General features: G+C 38.0%; 1 protein-coding gene and 1 non-coding gene across 2 annotated transcripts; one reads left to right on the forward strand and one right to left on the reverse strand.

The window, feature by feature from the left end:
- Window positions 1-12,804: 12,804 nt before the first annotated feature.
- Window positions 12,805-18,179, reverse strand: LOC148916367 (uncharacterized). The gene is given in 9 exon segments (XM_089055112.1): window positions 12,805-13,894; window positions 14,273-14,324; window positions 14,895-15,155; window positions 15,603-15,668; window positions 15,671-15,794; window positions 15,867-16,086; window positions 16,264-17,210; window positions 17,319-17,551; window positions 18,026-18,179. Coding segments are annotated over 9 exon segments (3,147 nt in total).
- LOC148916368 (small nucleolar RNA R71) lies at window positions 17,602-17,710 on the forward strand. The gene has a single exon (XR_016128373.1). It is a non-coding gene; the product is annotated as a small nucleolar RNA R71 (small nucleolar RNA).
- Window positions 18,180-21,294: the final 3,115 nt, after the last annotated feature.

The raw sequence follows: 21,294 nt of genomic DNA on the forward strand, positions 1-21,294 counted from the left end.
AAAGAATTTTAGCCCTTCTCCGCTCCAACACTTAGCGAAATTTTTTTTGGCAAAAATCTAGATTGCGCGACGAACTCAAGTACCTTCGTCGCGCAAAACCATGAAAGAATTTTAGCCCTTCTCCGCTCCAACACTTAGCGAAATTTTTTTTGACAAAAATCTAGATTGCGCGACGAACTCGTACCTTCGTCGCGCAAAACCATGAAAGAATTTTTGCCCTTCGCGCTCCAACACTTAGCAAAAATTTTTTGGCAAAAATCTAGATTGCGCGACGAACTCAAGTACCTTCGTCGCGCAAAACCATGAAAGAATTTTAGCCCTTCTCCGCTCCAACACTTAGCGAAATTTTTTGACAAAAATCTAGATTGCGCGATTTAACTCAGTGTACCTTCGTCGCAAGAAAACCATGAAAGAATTTTAGCCCTTCTCCGCTCCAACACTTAGCGAAATTTTTTTGGGCAAAAATCTAGATTGCGGACGAACTTAAGTACCTTTGTCGCGCAATATCATTTCATTTATCTTCCCCGCGCAAAATCAAATCCCAAAATTTGGGCGGCTGGACAAACTTGCGCGACGACACTAATTGTTTCGTCGCGCAAAGGTGATATTTTCAGAACTTTGCGCGACGAAAGTATGTTTTTACGTCGCGCAAAGGTGATATTTTCGAACCTTGCGCGACAGAAGTCGGTTTGCGTCGCGCAAAAGTTATTTTATCGAATTTTGCGCGACGGATTGGTTATTCGTCGCGCAAAGTCGAAAAAGTTTTCAAAATTGCGATCTTCTCCTTCTTCCCGCTCAAACTCAACCCTAAAACCTCCTCTCTCTCGCCGTGACCTCAGCCCCTACTCCGCCCCAATTCAGACTGCCGCCACAAGCGCCGAACCTGAGCTTCTCCGCCGCCATCCATCCCGCCGTGATTTCCTCTATTTATGGCGAATCTTCGCCGCCGTTGTTCTCTCTCCTGGGCACCAAATCCGACAATTGAGGTATGCTTTCTGGACTATTTTTAATGCTTTAGCTGATGGTTGGGTAGGATTTGATTGATTGTGTGCATATGGTAGTGAATTTGAAACCCTAGGTTTTGGCTGGTTTTGAAATTGAAATTCCAGCCACTTCCGGCCGTTTTTTGGGGTAGGTCCGAGAACAAAAGTGCCTCCAATTGATGTTTTGAACCTAGGGTAGGAACCTTGGCCCTTAATTTTTAGGATTTCCCGGTGATTGTTATCGCTTGGCACCCACACGCTGCCGGCGCGTGGTGGCGCGTGGGGCTGTGGAATAGGGCATTGGGTCCCAGCAAACATTTCGCTGTCACGAGCGCGTAGGTGTGCTCGGATTGGAATTTGGTTATCGCTTGAGTCTCGAACGGTTCGAACCTATTGTGCGATTTTCGAGTTTGATATGTTCGGACCGTTGGATCGAAATGAAACTCACGATGTGGTACCATGTATTTATAGGATCGCTTTAGGATTCGATGATCGTGGATCGGAGTCCCGGATACTCCGAAATCGCAAACCCTAGGTCAAACTACGATTTTAATTAATTAGTTCAATTTTTTAATGACATTGTATGTGCTAAATTTGATTAATGAAATTGTGCAGATGTCGACTTGATTAGACATCGTAGGGCGGTGACGACTACACCGAAGTTCAAGCCTCCGGCCACCAGTATCACCGCCATCGCTCCAAAGACTAATGGAGCAGACCACGCTAGCTCTGGGGATCCTGCAAGCGGCTGCATCATCATCTTCTTCGGTGGTGCAGCCTCTTAGCGCTAGGCGGCGATACCGCCCGCTACCACCACCGACACCACATCGATCGACCAGATGCGGTGCCTTGTGGGCACCTCCGTATATATACCCTTCCACTTTCGTTTTTTGGTTTTTAACATTTTTTTAATTGGGAATTTTATGGTTCAATTTGTTATTTATTTAACAGTATTGTCATATCCCTTTGCAGCCAAGAGGAACATCCGAGGGCCATGTCGGCACCGGTGAAGACGGCGAAGGTCACCCGGTGACCAACACCATATCAAGATCGGATATGACGAGCACCATCGGTTGCACCGATGGCGGACTTGCATAGCTCCTTGGCTCACGACATTGGCCACGTCGTTCGGACCCATTGCCCGATGCAATGGAAGTCTTGGAAAGTCATGCCTGACGAGATTAAGATGCAAGTTCGCGGCCAGTTGTCGGTATGTTTCCTATCTTTTAATTATTTTTCTTTCAAAGTTTATATATTTCTATTACTTAATGTATGTAATGAATTTATTGCAGACGAACTACCACTTAGAGGACCTCAACGAGGAGACCTTGGCGTACGTCAACAGATTCTTCGGTGAGAGGTACAAGCGGGAAGAGCGACTTGCACCTCCATTTTCAGGCGTTTGATGATCCGCAAGTCGCTCTTCAGGAGGGTTGCCCGAAGGAGCTTGAGGGGCGGGAGGATAGTTGGGCGTGGCTCTGCGCTCATTTTCAGGCGCCCGATTATGTGGTATTTTTTTAATAATATTTGTTTAATTATTACATATTTCTTATTAATGTTTATTTTATTTTTTATATCTCATTATTATTTAATTTATTTATATTTCAACTATTACGTTTTATTTTTTGTATAACAGAATAAAGCCCAAGTGAATAAGGGCAATAGGAAGAAGAAGACTCTTCTCCACCATTCCGGCTCCAGGCCCTTCTCATATAGGATGGATGCACGGCGTCGGGTAAGAATAATATAATTTATATTTAATTTTTAATACGTCATTATTATTAATTTATTTTGTTCATACTAATATTTTCCTTCTCTTGTTCAATTATAAATGAAATTCCTGAGATCGACGCCTTTGGTGACGCTTATGTTCGACTCGGGAATGAGTTGCGAGTCCCTTCATGTAAGTAATATTTAATTTTAATTCTTATGTTACGCTTTCAATTTATATGCATTTTTGAATTTATATTTTATGTAATGTTAAATGATTTACGATGGTGGAGAGGAGCGCTTGGTTCTTCAAGAGTCCGCCTCCCAACTTCCTCCCGAGACTCGATCGAGTCTGTGGATCCTCCGCATGATGCTGGATTTCAGATTTTGACGCAGACGTTGGATCGGACTCGGGAGGAGGCCGGGAACATATTGTAGGGGATGGGGAATGCCCGGAGGGAACCTCGACCGCGGTCATCGTCGCAGCAAACAATGGTGATTCTGCAGCCCTCGCGCAAACCGCATTCCAATCCCGAATTTTAGTGCGTCGACCTCCGAGCCCGTCCACCCCGAGCATCCCTAGCACACCACGGCCCCTACAGACGCCCATACCTCCGAGCCGCATGTGGCAGATGACCAAGTACATTTTGGAACATTATTTGATTAGTTTTTTATTTTTATAATTACTTTTACAATATTTCTCTTGTATACATTTCTTTTATTTTATATAATAAATGTTTTCTTTGCGATTAATCTTTTTATTGTAATTTCATTTTAATTATAAATAAAACCAAATTAAAATATATTTGTCAACGGGTTTATTTAAAAGCGCAAAATCATTTAAATAAACCCGCTGACAAATATATTTTAATCATGCGCGACTTAAGAATTTCGCTAAAATGTATATGCGCGACGAATTGTTTCGTCGCACGAAATTTTTATGCGCGACGAATTATCTCGCCGCAAAATTTGTATGCGCGAACGACTTTTTGTCGCAAAGACTACGCGCGCGATTTAATATTATTTCGTGGCGCAAAGTTCATGTATTCCGTCGCTCATTGTTTTTGCGACGACCAGTTTTTCACACGCAAATATTTTTGCGACGGACATTAGGGTCGCCCAAATGTTTTTTAACGGTTGTAATACGCCCCACCGCTTTGCGCGACGAATGATATTTATTCGTCGCGCAAATCCTTTCTTCACGAACTTTGCGCGACGGATCGCGGCGCGACGAAACTTCGTCACTCATAATTATGTGCGATTAAAATCGCGACGAAGATCCTTCGTCGCGCAAAGCCTAAAATGTAGTAGTGTTCTTACACTTTTTGAGCAGGAAACCAAGCACCTTCATCAGTGACTACTAGGAAAAACCCCAGCACCTTCATCACAAAGGTCAGGGCCACTAGAAGGAGCAATACAACTTCCTTCTTACACTTTTTGAGCAGGAAACCAAGCACCTTCATCAGTGACTAATAGGAAAAACCCAAGTGCATTCATCACAAAGGACAGGGCCACTAGAAGGAGCAATACAACTTCCTTCTTACACTTTTTGAGCAGGAAACCAAGCACCTTCATCAGTGACTACTAGGAAAAACCCAAGCACCTTCATCACAAAGGTCAGAGCCACTAGAAGGAGAAATACAACTTCCTTCTTACACTTTTTGAGCAGGAAACCAAGCATTTTCATCATTGACTATTAGGAAAAACCGAAGCACCTTCATCACAAAGGTCAGGGCCACTAGAAGGAGCAATACAACTTCCTTCTTACACTTTTTGAGCAGGAAACCAAGCGCCTTCATCACAAAGGTTAGGGCCACTAGAAGGAGTACAACTTCCTTCTTACACTTTTTGAGCAGGAAACCAAGCACCTTCTTCAGTGACTACTAGGAAAAACCCAAGCACCTTCATCAGTGACTACTAGGAAAACCCACCTTTATGTTTGTTTTTTTTATATAAGAATTATTGGAAATTTCTAAGTGGGGTTTTTGTTTCTAGCCCTAATACAATTACAGTAATGCTTTTATTTTAATTTTCAGACATCTTTAAGTTTTATTCCGAGTTACTAGGGCTTTACTAGTGTCAGATTTCGTTATGATTTCGGAGACTGTGACTTGTTGGAAAATTGATATTAATTAATATTAATATTTTTTATTTGAATGGAAATTAGTAAGAGTCTATTGGACCATGGTGTCCTTTGCTGATTTCTGAAAAGGTATCAATGCATTTTATCCAAGGGATGCATTGGTTGACTTTCCAGATTGGGACACACCCCTTTGGAAAGGACTCTTTGGCATCTATAAATACAGTAGTCTTCTTGTAGTAGAAAAAAAAAATAAAAATTTCTTTCAGTCTTTGTATACGACTTCTATACAGAGTCATCATATAGTCACTTATAGTCTATAAGAGAGTGTCCTGCATAATCTTGTTCAAAGGGTCCTCGTGAATTGTAGCGTTTTTTTCATAAGGATTGCAGTCGTTGTATTTTGTAATCCATATCATGTGATTATATCCGATCCGAATTCGACCCGTTTACAGGTCTAGAGCTCACATTTGTCATGCTTTTGCTTCAACCACGTCTGCCTCAAAGATTTAAGAACCATCTTTCTGGTACCCCCCACATGATTTTCTTGCCCTTCTTTTAATGTAAACAGTTTGATGTATAGACGAACAAAGAAAGCTTGAAACAAAAAACACAAAAGGAAAAAACAAAAAAGAGAGAGAGGGTAATCATAAAAACTAAGGGCTATGTATATATATATATCACCTTACCACCAAATGTCTATTTACACTCTCTTACTATGCAGATGCCTCTTTCCCATATACGGATTAAATTCATTAATTCGTATGGCACTAATAAATTGACAAATAATCATTTTAGATACTTACATTACTGTACATGTATCCGTCTGTATATTTAATACTATCAATGTCCTGCCTGGTTCAGATTGGGTAGAGAGTTCAAGACGGAATGATATGGAACTGAACAAGATGATAAGTTCAATTTTGTTGATGAGACTGTTGAAGATGACGAGGCACCATCTATGGTAGCTGGTAGGTTGAATGTCAAGATCTTTCATTTCTGCTTTCTATACGTTGACAAGCACAAAGGTCAGGGCCACTAGAAGGAGCAATACAGCTTCCTTCCCCTTTTTGAGCAGGAAACCATGCACCTTCATCAGTGACTACAAGGAAAAACCCAAGTACCTTCATCAGTGACTATTAGGAAAACCCAAGCACCTTCATATATATTTTTGTAAAGAATTATTGAAACTTCTATGTGGCGTTTTCGTTTCTAGCCCTGACACAATTACAGAAATCGTTAAGTTTTATTGCGAGTTACTAGGGCTTACTAGTGTCGGATTTCGTATAGTTTCAGAGACTATGACTTATATAATTTATGGTTGATTAATGTTTAAAATCGTTCTTTGAGAGCTAGTTTAGCTCTGGGGTTTTGGTCTCTGCCCTAAATCCTAAGCTATGAGTGAAAATTTTTGAAAAAAATAACGAGTGACAAACTATGTAATAGTCTAGGGCTAAACAACTTGAAAATAAACCCTAGGGCCTGGAAATAAGTACAGAAATGCTGATGGACCCTCTCTTTGAAAAGCTTTAATCCAAGGACGACACTTTTCCACCGACCCCCACCTTCTCTCTTCACGAGAGGAAGAATGCTTTTCTACGTACCTACTTTTCTTGTTTGGTTTATGGTGGGGAATCTGGAGATAGATATTTGTTTCTCTCTTTGCTCATTATTTCCACCCTCTTTTGTTAATTTTAGGGTCTGGCAAGAAGTACAGAAATGCTGATGGCAACTAAATTATTTGAATGCATCCGGTGTATTTACTCAATTTCCCTATGCTTTTCACCTTACTTTTCTTGAGCTCAACCCTCTCCTTTTCTTTTCCTATATTTTTCTCATTCATTGGTTTTCTTCGTCTTTACTTAATCCCCCTCAAAGCCAGTAAATATGTGGTTCACACTCAAAGTCAAGGTCTTTCATTTCGTACATCTTTACTTTTGTCATTCAAATCACTATTCTCTTTGTAAAGCTTTAATCCAAGGACGACACTTTTCCACCGACCGACCCCACTTCACGAGATGAAGACTGCTTTTCTACATACTTTTCTCGTTTGGTTTATGGTGGAGAATCTGGAGATGGATTTTTTTTTCTCTCTTTCCATCTTTTTCTCTTTGCTCATTATTTCCACATTTCATCGAGGCTTAATTATCCTATATATATGCCTTTACTTTGGCTTAATTATCCTCATCACACTGATGCCACCGTGCATACAAATCCTACGAATCCTTAAAAGAAAATATGTTTTTCTTTAGTTGCATCTGTTAGAGGTTTTGGTCTTGATTTGGTTATATATGTTTTTCTTGTATTGTTTTGGTGGATATCTTGTTTTAGCCCAATATTGGACGACATTGATTGTACGTGTTCAAGAACATGATTGATATATGCAACAGTGTTTCTGTCAGACGACAAGTACTGTCTAGGAAACCCCCAAGCACCTTCATCAGTCACTAGGAAAAACCCAAACACCTTCATCTTTTGGAAAAACCCAAGTTCCTACTCTTTTGCCTCTTTCATTCATTTGTAAAATAGGGGACCCAAAATCTGTCGTATTGGATGATTGCATTATGGCCCAAGGAACTCAAAAGCCTATTCCAAAACTGAAAATTTTCAAATTTTGTATGTTTCTTTTTTGTACAAAGCAGTATTTTAGGGGAGTACAAAATCGAATACACATTCAGTATATTTATTTATACTTTCTCAACATTTAAATTTTGTTAAGTTTCTTTTGAGTTTATAGTTGTGTGTTTGACCTGTTAAATTGGTTTACTTTGGTTATTTTTTTTCTTTTCAAAGAGTAGAGATATAGTAAAAGCGATATATAAGAATCTCTCTGATAATCTTATGCATAACGGATATGGATTGATATGTCAATTTGACAGTCCATATGTAACACCCCGACTCAAAATTTATCCCATGTTTTAATTTATTTAAGTGGAATTGAGAATTTACCCGTGGGATAGGGGTATTTTAGTCATTTTCTTATCCGGAAGGAATTTGGGAATTCGGTTGTACCATTGCGTAGAGCGGGGGAGATGAGTTCGTAGACGCGTAGTGGGCTTGAATCGGAGTTGTAACGAGAGAGATACGATCAAATGAAGCTCAGTGGCATAATCATAAATATTTTGAAATGGTTTTATTTAGGTTAAAAGACGAACTGCCCCGTCTCTCTCTCTCTCTCTCTCTCTCTCTCTCTCTCTCTCTCTCTCTCTCTCTCTCTCTCTCTCTCTCTCTCTCCTCGACTCCGATTCTCTCTCTTCGATTCACGGCCGTCCGGCCATGGCAGGACGTGAGACCGTCACGCCAACCGCCGACGTCCCTGGCCACGCCGCACCGAAATCCCGCCGGAAACCTCGAATCCCGCCGGCGGTTTCGATCGGTTTGAAACGGGTTTTTCCGTCGTTGAGCCGCCTCCGCCCAAACTGGTGAAACAGTATGGTTCCTCATCTATTTTCCGAGATCTAGCCGCTGTTGTGTAGGATTGATTGATTTCTTGTCTAGGATTCCGATTTTAGAACCTAGGTTTTGGCCGGATTTCGGGTTGAAATTCCGCCACTTGCCGTCCGAATTGGACGCTTGCCGTAGTTGAATAAGTTGCTCCACTCGCCGAGTAGTAGCCGTAGCCGGAAGGGTGGCTCTCGATTTGGAAGTTTTCCGCGATGGGTATCGCTTTGGACACCTACGCGCTACCCGCGCGTGGCGGCGCGTGGGCACCGTAGAAAAGGGCATTTTGTCCCAATGTGATCCTCGTTGTCACGAGCGCGTAGGTGTGCTCGGATTTCATTTTGGATACCGTTAGAGTTCCGAACGGATATCGCATATCGCGTATTTTTTGGGTTCGCTAGGTTTGGACCGTTGGATGGTCTTGAAGTTATACTATGTTGATCTAGGTATTACCAGGATCGTGTAGGATTCGACGGATCGTAAAATGGATTCCCTGGATACTCTAGAAATGCCAACCCTAGGGTTAGGGTTTTAGTGACCGTCCGATCGTGCGATCGTGAGCGATCTGACCGTCCGATCTGGACCAAACTTGCAGGACGTGTGTTCTAGACCTTGTAGAACCTATAGGAACTTTCGGATCATAATTTGGAGGTCGTGGGCCCCGCGGGCCTGTTTGACCAAGTTTGGGTAGTTTGACCCTGGGTTGACCGCTAGACTTTTGTTGTAGTTCTACCATCCCAGGAGGGTTAGAATGACCTTAGTGACAGGTCTTGAGCGTTGTTGAGTTAAATGGTTTATACGTGAATTTAGGATATTATTATATGATTTAAATTGCGGAATTATCAGATGCTATGCCAGGGTTGAGGTTTGTATAGGAGCAGAAATTATATATTATATATTTAATTGTGTGGATGTATAAAGGTAAATAAAGCGATCGAATGTTAGTTTACAGTGCTATATACGACTACCCCAATGACTTCCCCATATTGTGATTATGTTGAGGCCAAAGTGAATGATGATGGCTGGTGAGAATGTAGCTGTGCCCACAGGTGAGGTCGCACGCGCCTTTGGATTAGCCGGCGATTGACAGACCCCATATGTGGCGGCGCGTCCGACGTATGAGGGGAGATATGATTGTGTGAGGGCTGGTGAGAATGTAGTCGCCCAGGAGGTCGCACGCGCCTTGGATTAGCCGGGCGTGTTGATGCACTCCTATACGTGGCGCGCCTCGACGTATGAGGGGAGATATGATTGTGTGAGGGCTAGTGAGAATGTAGCCAAGCCTGCAGGAGGTCGCACGCCTTTGGATTAGCCGGCGTGTTGGCAGACTCCGTGACGTGGCGGCGCGTCCGGCGTATGAGGCAGATATGATTGTGTGAGAGCTGGTGAGAATGTAGCCAGGGCCCGGTGTGAGGTCGACGCGCGTCTTTGGATTAGCCGGTGTGTTGATGCAGACCGTGACGTGGCGGGCGCGTCCGACGCATGAAGGGAGATATGATTGTGTGAGGGCTGGTGAGAATGTAGCCAGTGCCCAGGAGGTCGCACGCGCTTTGGATTAGCCGGCGTGTTGATTGCACCCCATACGTGGCGGGTGCGTCTCGACGTATGAGGGGAGATATGATTGTGTTTGGTGTGTTGTGATGGATAAATCTTAGAATGTATGAAATTGTATGGCGGTAATGGTTTATTTGATATTAGGAGCCAGGATAGATATGTTGCGTCTACCTAAGTGCAAGTAGTCACACGTAGTAATAATCTTGGAAGTCTAAGTATCGTATCCTCAAGGAGCAGGTAGGCAAATATCTGCACACAAAGAAATAATTAAACGTACCACAATAAAAGTGACAAGCAAAATGGAAAAGTAATTTGATTTGATTGTTGTGGAAAATTGAGTTTAAAAATGTAATATCAATAATGGAAATGCTTTGAGGCATCAAGGTTCAATTCTTTAAACAAAATATGTTTCATGCTCTTTAATCCAAATTATAACTCGACTAAAATCATCATTGAGAACTTTAACCGGAAGATAAAGAAATTAAAACCAATTTAATTTTTCAATGTAATCTTTTATTAATGATTGTTCAGAAAATGGAGTTGCTTAATATCTACTCTTTTAATTTAAAAGCATGCCAAGTCAGTTCTTAACAATGAGAAAAATATAATTGAACTCATGAAAAGATAATAGCACTTAACATCAATCAAAATAAAAGGATATGAAAATATTGAACAACAAAAATAAAAGAATTTAGCAATTCATACCGTATATTGGATTAAAGAACAATTCACAAACTTACTCAAAGAACATTCCCTTTAGCCTTAGCTAGAGTTCTAGCAACTCATTACAAAAGAAAACATAAACTAAATGGATAAAGAAATCTGTCGTAGGGGTGTCCTTGCCAAATAAGTTGATGGGTGATTTATAGTAGTCAATGAGGTGAGTGGGAAGTTAATACATTCATGGTAGGTGATGAAGGGTCTAATTGAGTGATTAATTGGATTAAACATGTGTTGATGGTGAAGAGTTAGTGGAAAAGAAATAACGGTGAGGTAAGTGGGCGTTAAATGGCTGACATAAAATAGGCTCTTTAGCTTCAACGGTTTTGTCTTCTCTTCTCCCTCTTTACTTCTCTTTATAATCACAATAATCCCACAATCAATTCTTCAATTAAATCTGCCAGCAATTCTCTTCACACCTAGCTTGAACTTGGACAAATGTATGTCTTCATCTTTTGGCTTTCCAACTTCCTACGGAAGATAAATTCACCTAATAAGTTCACCAAATTAATATAGAAAATTCATAAATCCAGTTGGTGAGAATAAAATGTAACAACAAGTGAAATTATATTCATTAAGCCAAAATTATATCATAAAGTCTCCAAAATAATAGTAAAAAGATGTAATTTGAGACTCTCATCACAACCCCCAACCAGCTTATTGCTAGTCCCTAGCTATTCAAGTGACTAAAAGAAACTCAAATTTAAGTAAAAATGACAACAACAAAAAATAATAATAAAAACAAAAAACAAATAAAACAAATAAAACAGCTAAACCACTTTCGCGGGATACGATTGCATTTAGCGTATGCAACAAGCCTTTAAACCCTTAGGTTACCCCTAAAGGACGAGTTGTAGTCTCGTGAGGGTTTCCAGGGATGATACCCACAAACATCAAGTATGAGGCTAGCACAATTATTCAGAAACATGAAATAAAATAAAATTTGGAAAATAATTTCAACATCTGTCACCAACAAAAAGGACAAAGCACAAAGTCCAAATTTTCAATTCATGAACAACGTTAAAAGAGAGAACACTTATTTAACATTTCAAGTTAATCCCACCTCGAAGTCCCAAATCATTTATAATTAGCTAGCAAAATTTTCACATGTTTCCTTTGGTGTAAAGTGAACTAACACAATTGAGTGGCATTAGCTAAATTCCAATCACACCACCCTTTTGATCTCAAGAGTTGTTGAACTCCCTTGCGAGAAACAAACCAAGGTTTTTATTTTTATTTTTATTTATTTTTAATATACTATTTTTTCTTTATGTGGGCTGTGCAATGCTTAGCTCCATTAAGCTTTCTAATTAACCCATATAGCGAGTGTTAGGCTAGCGACTCTCAAACCAAAAAGGCTTTAAGGCACTAGGTGTAGAGACACCCCTAAGAGCTTACTAACTCGAGTTAAAAAGGCTACGAAACTAAACTAGCCACACAAAATTATTCACACCTAGAACTTCACCGTTTGACGCAAACACTCACTGCTGATTAGGCAAGAGGCCCGGTTACTAAGTAGAAGCTTGAGTAGAACACTATTATTTCATGAACCCTTTTTTTTTTTATAAATAAAAACCAAGATGAGTCAAAAGCAAGGTCGTCCAAGTTTACCAAAGACAAAAGATTAAGCACAATTGGTTTTTAACTTTATACCCCACAAAAGGTGTTAGTGTGCTTGTGTAAATTGTCAAAGTATAACTCATGAATCATCCACTAACTAGAAATAAATGAAAAAGACACAGAAGTGGGATAATTATCATATAATTCATATGTTCTCAATCTTAAAATCATTCATGAATATCAAATAAATCTAAGTGCAATGTAATCTTGTCATAGACAAACTGTGAAAAACAAACAACATAGTGCACTAACCTCATAAACATTTTTTTTTTCTTCACACTTTTCAGTTTTTTTAAATATTTTCTTTTTTAACAATTTAAATAAATGACGAAAATAAACAAAAACAAAATACAAAAACAAAACCAAACCAAAAAACAAAAACAAAAACAAAAATGAAAGGAAAACTAACATGTTGCAACAAGAAAATAATACAATAAACACATCTTCTCCACCCCCAACCAAAGATTGACATTGTCCTCAATGTTTAAACATATAAGCATAATAAAAAGAAGAGGGTAGCATTACCTGAGAATTGACATCCAAAGTGAAAGCCTGCAACGTGTTAGTGTAAAAACAAAACAAAAAAAACAGAAATGTCGAATTTTTTTCTTCTTTTTTTTTATTTTTATTTTTATAGCAAGTGAACAAAAATTTCTAAACTAATTATATACAACAGATGGACTAAGGGAAGTCCAATCAATCCTGGTAAACAGGTTTGTTCAAAGAAACTGTCTCATCTTCTGGAACACATCTCCCCAAGTAAGGTTTAAGTCGTTGGCCATTAACCTTAAAAATATTTCCATTCTTGGGATCCTCAACTTCAACAGTCCCATATGGGAAAACTTTTTTAACAATGAAAGGCCCTGTCCATTTAGTTCTTAATTTTCCAGGAAACAAATGAAGTCTAGAATTATACAAAAGAACAAGTTGAGAAGGCTCAAAATTTTTCCTCAAAATATTTTTATCATGAAAAACTTTAGTACGTTCTTTGTAAATTCGTGAGTTCTCATATGCATCATTCCTGATTTCCTCAAGTTCATTCAATTGGAGTTTTCTCAAGGTACCTGCATCTCCAAGACTAAAGTTAAACAATTTGATAGCCCAATATGCTTTATGTTCTAATTCAACAGGTAAATGACAAGGTTTACCATAAACTAGCCTATATGGAGACATACCAAGAGGTGATTTGTATGCAGTACGGTATGCCCACAAGGCATCAGTTAGTCTCAATGACCAATCCTTCCGGGTTGGATTCACCGTCTTTTCCAAAATTTGCTTGATTTCCCTGTTTGCAAGTTCTGCTTGGCCATTTGTCTGTGGATGGTATGGAGTGGAAATCTTATGGGTTATCCCATATTTTTTCATCAAAGCTTCAAATGGTCGGTTGCAAAAATGTGATCCTCCATCACTGATGATCGCTCTAGGAATACCAAACCTGGACAATACATTTTCTTTCAAAAATTTCAAAACAGTTTTATGATCATTCTTCCGACATGGTATGGCCTCAATCCATTTTGAAACATAATCCACAGCAACAAGGATATATAAGTAACCAAAAGATGGAGGAAAAGGACCCATAAAATCAATGCCCCAACAGTCAAAAATTTCAATAATTAAAATTGGGTTAAGAGGCATCATATTACGTCGAGTAATTTTTCCCAACTTTTGACAACTTGGACAAGTTTTGCAAAATTCATACACATCTTTAAAAAGTCTAGGCCAATAAAAACCACATTGAAGAATTTTGGCCGAAGTCTTTTTGGAAGAAAAGTGACCTCCACAAGCCTCAGAATGACAAAAAGATATGACACTAAATATTTCATCATCAGGAACACATCTACGGATTACCTGGTCGGGACAATATTTGAAGAGATACGGGTCATCCCAAAAGAATTTTCTCACCTCAACCATAAATTTCTTTTTATCTTGTGAGGTCCAATGAGGTGGAATAAGACCTGTAGTAAGAAAATTCACAATGTTAGCAAACCATGGTAATGTAGAAACACTAAACAATTGTTCATCAGGAAATGAATCTTTTATAGGCAAATATTCATAAGGCTCCTCAAAAGATATCCTAGAAAGATGGTCTGCAACAACATTCTCCACTCCTTTCTTGTCCTTGATTGTAAGATCAAATTCTTGGAGAAGCAAAATCCATCTAATCAATCGTGATTTGGCTTCCTTCTTTGTCAATAAATACTTCAAGGCCGAATGATCTGTAAAAACAACAATTTGTGAGCCCAAAATATATGACCTAAACTTTTCCAAGGCAAAAACTACAGCAAGCAATTCTTTTTCAGTTGTAGTGTAATTTTTCTGTGCACTATTCAAAGTTCTGCTTGCGTAGCAGATGACAACAGGCTTCTTGTCTTTTCTTTGGCCTAGCACTACACCAATAGCACCATCACTAGCATCACACATTATTTCAAACGGCATGGACCAATCTGGGGGCTGCATTACAGGAGTTGATGTTAGCATTTTAATCAATTTCTCAAATGCTTCTTGACATGCATAATTCCAATCAAATTTAGCATCTTTCTCCAAGAGATTATTCAATGGCCTTGCAATTGCACTAAAATTTTGTATGAATCTCCGATAAAAACCTGCATGTCCTAAAAAAGATCTAATATCTTTAACAGTTTTAGGAATAGGCAGATTAGCAATTAAATCAATTTTTGACTTATCTACTTCAATTCCTTTGTGAGAAACAATGTGTCCAAGTACTATGCCAGATGTGACCATGAATTGGCATTTCTCCCAGTTAAGCACCAAATTTTTCTCCTTACACCTGATAAGAACATTCTCCAAGTTAGATAAACAATCAGAAAATGAATCACCAAACACAGTAATATCATCCATGAAAACTTCTAAATATTTTTCTACCATGTCACTAAATATGCTTATCATGCAACGTTGGAATGTAGCTGGTGCATTGCAAAGACCAAAAGGCATTTTTCTAAAAGCGAAAGTTCCAAATGGGCAAGTAAAAGTTGTTTTTTCTTGATCTTCTAATGAAATCTCAATTTGATAATATCCTGAATAACCATCTAAAAAACAATAATACATATGCCCTGCAACTCTTTCCAAAATTTGGTCAAGAAATGGTAAAGGAAAATGATCCTTTCTTGTGACTGAGTTCAATTTACGATAATCAATACACATTCTCCATCCAGTAGTGACCCTAGTTGGTACCATTTCTCCATTATCATTTTCAACTACTGTGACTCCTGATTTTTTTGGAACAACCTGTGTAGGACTTACCCATTTGCTATCAGAAATTGGATATATGATACCTGCATCCCAAAGTTTAAGTACTTCTTTTTGCACAACTTCTTTCATTGTTGGGTTAAGTCTACGTTGAGCCTGCCTAACTGGTTTAGCATCTTCTTCAAGAAAAATTTTGTGTGTGCAAACCAAAGGACTAATACCTTTAATATCAGATAAAGTCCATCCAATAGCAGTCCTATGATCTTTCAAAACTTTAAGTAACATACCTTCATGCAAAAGCTTTAGTTTAGAAGATATTACCACAGGATAGGTCTCATCTTCTCCCAAAAAGCATATTTAAGTCCAGCAGGAAGAGGCTTCAATTCACACTTTGGGGCTTCTTCTCTTGATGATTTTGTCTCATCACTCACAGTTGGCAGCTCCTCATATTTTGGTATCCAACCATTATGTTCTTGTACCTGCGCAAAATCCAACAAAGAACAAAGATATTGTACTTCAAAATCTTGTGCAAAATTACAATCCCCATTTACTAAACAAATTTGCAATGGATCAGAAGGAAAAGAAGAATTAAAGCAATTTTGAACAATCGTCTCGATCATGTAAACTTCTTTGTCATCTTCATTGTTTGCTGGCTGCTTGCATATGTTGAATATGTTGAGCTCCAATGTCATGTTCCCAAATGATAGTTGCATAAGTCCATTCCTGCAATTTATATGAGCATTAGATGTAGCAAGAAATGGTCTTCCAAGAATAACAGGAATTTGAGAATTAGAATACACAACTGGTTCAGTATCCAAAACTATAAAATCAACTGGAAAATAAAATTTGTCTACCTGAACCAGCACATCTTCCACCATACCTCTTGGGATTTTGACTGAACGGTCAGCCAATTGCAATGTTATTGAGGTGGGTTTTAATTCACCAAGACCCAATTGCTTATAAACCGAGTAAGGCAACAAATTAACACTAGCACCCAAATCCAATAAAGCTTGTTCAATGATAAAATTTCCAATAATACAAGAAATTGTGGGACAACCTGGATCTTTGTACTTGGGTGGAGTATTAGTTTGAAGAATTGCACTTACATTTTCAGTTAAAAATGCGGTCTTATCAACATTGTGCTTTCTTTTGATAGTGCATAAATCCTTTAAAAATTTTGAATATGAAGGAATTTGTTTTATAGCATCCAAAAGAGGTATATTGATTTTCACTTGTTTAAAAACCTCCAAAATTTCAGGATTTTGATTTTTCTTTCCAACCTTAAGTGCTTGTGGGAATGGAGCAGGAAAAGGGCACTTAACAATTTCAGAATCATTATTTTCTTTTTCATTATTTTTGGATTTTTCTGAATTCTTTTTATTTTCAACTGTTACTAAATCATCTTTCCCAATTATTTTTCCACTACGAAGAGTAGTGACAGCCTTCACATATTCATGCTTATTTTCATTCAAAGAAGAAGAAGAAGAAGAAGGGGTATTTACCTCTAACTGTGCATGTGGATTAGGTTGGACTTGAGAAGGAAATTTACCCTTTTCCTGAATTGACAGTGAAGAAGTGAGTTTGGAAAGAGTGCTCTTAATCTCACCAATGTCTTGTGCATTCTTTTGATTTGTGGCAGTTTGGCTTTGTATGAATTGCTTCATAACATCTTCCAAATTTGATGACGATGATTGCCCTTCCACCTGTGGAGAATAATAAAAAGAATTAGATTTTTGTTGAGGCACATTATTATTAGTATTATTTCTCCAACTGAAATTTGGGTGGTTTCTCCATCCTGGATTATAAGTTTCAGAAAAAGTGGATGGTTTTTTAAATTGATTCACAAAGTTTGCTTGATCATGCAACATTTCTCTGAAAGCTGGAAGTGTTGGACACTCTTTTGTTACATGTCCCATGACCCCGCAAACTTCACAAATCTCAAAAATTTCTTGACTTGCAATTGAATTAACTTTTTGAGGCAATTTTGATTTTAGAGTTTCAACTTCCCTAGCCATTGTTGCCAATTGAGCTTTGAGACTATCTTCCTCCTTAAGGTGATAAATACCGCCGCTAGAAGGATTAATGGAAGACTTTGCCTTTTGGGAATTAGGCTCAAATGTGTTGGGAGTGCTCCAAATCTGAGATTTCTCTGCAATTTCATCAAGAAAATCAAAAGCATCTTCAGGATCTTTATACATAAAATTTCCATTGCACATCATCTCAATAAATTGTCGATCTTTAGGTGTTAAACCATCATAAAAATGACTTACCACCCTCCATCTTTCAAAACCATGGTGAGGACATAACATTAACAAATCTTTAAATCTTTCCCAAGCTTGAGGTAAAGACTCAGTATCTTTTTGAGAAAATGTGGTCATCTGTCTTTTCAAAGAATTTGTCTTTTGAATTGGGAAAAATTTCTTGAAAAATTCAGTTTGCATTTCAAGCCATGTTCCAATTGTTCTTGGCCTTAGAGAATAAAGCCAAGTTTTCGCTTTATCTTTCAGTGAAAATGGAAAAAGTTTTAGCAAAACTGTATCAAGCCTACACCCTTGTGTTGGAAAAGTTCCACAAACTTCCTCAAACTCACGCACATGTGAATATGGATTTTCAGATTCCATTCCATGAAAAGTTGGTAAAAGTTGTATCATGCCCGGTTTAAAATCAAAAGTTTGACCATTCAACGGAAAAATGATGCAAGATGGCACACTTGTACGAGCAAGATGCAAATAATCATGTAATGTCCTAACAAGTGGATTCTCATCATTATGAACACTATGATTCTCATCATTATGAACACTATGATTATCTTCATCATTTTGGGGGCCTTCCAATGCATTATTATTATTATTATTCTCAGCCATTTGTGATGAAATTTGGTCAAATTGAGGTTTCTTTGCAAATCTACCAAACCGATCACGATATCTCATAAACAAAATAAAGAAGTAACAAATAAATAAATAAAATCTAAACTAATTTTTTTAAAATTTTTTTAATATTAAAAAAAACTAAGACAAAAACAAACAAAAATAAAAACAGAAATGAAAAATTGAGTTTGATAAGCCTTACCGAATTAGCTTTGGAAACTAAAACCGCAAACCTTAACAATGAATTTCCTTGTGCTACTTTTCGCTTCACTGCTCCCCGGCAACGGCGCCAAAAACTTGTTGCGTCTACCCAAGTGCAAGTAGTCACACGTAGTAATAATCTTGGAAGTCCAAGTATCGTATCCTCAAGGAGCAGGTAGGCAAATATCTGCACACAAAGAAATAATTAAACGTACCACAATAAAAGTGACAAGCAAAATGGAAAAGTAATTTGATTTGATTGTTGTGGAAAATTGAGTTTAAAAATGTAATATCAATAATGGAAATGCTGAGGCATCAAGGTTCAATTCTTTAAACAAAATATGTTTCATGCTCTTTAATCCAAATTATAACTCGACTAAAATCATCATTGAGAACTTTAACCGGAAGATAAAGAAATTAAAACCAATTTAATTTTTCAATGTAATCTTTTATTAATGATTGTTCAGAAAATGGAGTTGCTTAATATCTACTCTTTTAATTTAAAAGCATGCCAAGTCAGTTCTTAACAATGAGAAAAATATAATTGAACTCATGAAAAGATAATAGCACTTAACATCAATCAAAATAAAAGGATATGAAAATATTGAACAACAAAAATAAAAGAATTTAGCAATTCATACCGTATATTGGATTAAAGAACAATTCACAAACTTACTCAAAGAACATTCCCTTTAGCCTTAGCTAGAGTTCTAGCAACTCATTACAAAAGAAAACATAAAATAAATGGATAAAGAAATCTATCGTAGGGGTGTCCTTGCCAAATAAGTTGATGGGTGATTTATAGTAGTCAATGAGGTGAGTGGGAAGTTAATACATTCATGGTAGGTGATGAATGGTCTAATTGAGTGATTAATTGGATTAAACATGTGTTGATGGTGAAGAGTTAGTGGAAAAGAAATAACGGTGAGGTAAGTGGGCGTTAAATGGCTGACATAAAATAGGCTCTTTAGCTTCAACGGTTTTGTCTTCTCTTCTCCCTCTTTACTTCTCTTTATAATCACAATAATCCCACAATCAATTCTTCAATTAAATCTGCCAGCAATTCTCTTCACACCTAGCTTGAACTTGGACAAATGTATGTCTTCATCTTTTGGCTTTCCAACTTCCTACGGAAGATAAATTCACCTAATAAGTTCACCAAATTAATATAGAAAATTCATAAATCCAGTTGGTGAGAATAAAATGTAACAACAAGTGAAATTATATTCATTAAGCCAAAATTATATCATAAAGTCTCCAAAATAATAGTAAAAAGATGTAATTTGAGACTCTCATCAAGATACGAAAGAGCTACGTGTGGCTTGATCCCTTAGTAGGGTACGTAGGCAACCTGAAGTTACTAGGTGCAGCCACAGATTAGACCCCACTTAGGTGGTCTTATTGAGATTGGTTTGGACCTCACTGTTGGTCCCGAAACTTGGTTGAATTGAGGCTTGTCTTGGGGACTAAGTGAGCGAAGGTGTGCGTAAATAGATTTTGAATTTGTTATATGCATGTTTGATGTATTAAGTTATTTTAAAAACATGGTGGGCAGTTCTACTAGAATCATTTGAAGGCCGGAGGCCATTTGTGTAAATTGCATGAGATTATATTGTGCGTGCTGCCGGTTGGGTTATAAAATGTGTTTTATGCAGGTGGAAATTTTGGGAAATGTTCAATTTACAGGGGAGACTCTGCGAAATTTCGCAGAAAGTCTCGTGCCCTTAATCCTCTCTGTAAACGAGGACATAGATTTAAGGAGTGAACTGGCGTGGGTGTGATGCCGGGGTCTCCGTAGGGTTCGCTCGGGTTTCGGGAAATTCGGGACGAGTCCGGTCAGTCCAAATACGATCCAAATATGATAATCTGATTATAAATGAATTTGAATTTGGATTGAGGTATATTCGAATTCGAATTCGACCCGTTTACAGGTTGTTGGTCCTTTTTCCCGAAAACTCCTTTTGATGGTATGATGACTTGGATCTAATTGCTTCCGCAGCGTAAGGAGGTCGTTTGATCAACATCAATGCCCCAATTGGATTTCTGGCTCCCAAAGAGGATTCTTTCAACCTCTGAACAAAATTGAAAGTTGGATTAAGTTGACAGGAACGGGCGAGCTCAGGCTGGGCCCTATTGGCTTGTTCCTTCTATCCTGATCAAGAGTTGCATAGGCATGCCACTATTGGGTATAAGACCAACCCAATAGATTTGGTGTGAGTGGTGTAGGATGTTGATTTGTTGTGTTTGCGCTTATTCTGGACTTCTGCTCAAGCCATTGTGCTCCAAGAGGGGTACTGGCCTGGATGAGTTCTTTTTAATGCCTCAATCAAAAGGACGTCAATATTCTTTCATTTATGCTTGTCGGTCTGATAGATACGAGCAATACCTAATCAAACAAGGAGGGAACTAGAATCGTGGTTAATGATACCCTATTTGGGTTTAGAAACCTAATTTAAATTCAATCAGCCCTTAGATCAGGTCAACATTCTAGTCAATTTGGGCCCAACGATATAATTGGGACCTGAATTAACCTTTTACTTTCTAACCAATAGGACCCTATTCGGGCCTAGACCTTTGATTTAAGTCCGAATGATAAATTTAAATAACGCAAAGGTGGGAAATTAAATTAATCCATAGAGATATGTAAAAACAATTAAATATTAGATACTTAATGAAACAGTTAAGATAAACTCCGAAGTCTCTTTATCTGATTTTAACTTGATAACAAAGAAGAACTAGAGTTCTGAATTTATCCATTTAACTAATTCAAAATATCAATTACAATGTAAGGAAAAACTGGAGATTTCTCTATCCACTTAGATGGATACATTAATTCAAATTGATCATTTGAAAGAAATCATACCATGGCGATGGCAGAGCAACAAAAAGACGAACACATGAGTTGTCAACT

This window comes from Prunus mume, linkage group LG6, assembly GCF_029339155.1.
Source record: "Prunus mume cultivar Tortuosa linkage group LG6, ASM2933915v1, whole genome shotgun sequence".
Classification (NCBI taxonomy): Eukaryota; Viridiplantae; Streptophyta; class Magnoliopsida; order Rosales; family Rosaceae; genus Prunus; species Prunus mume.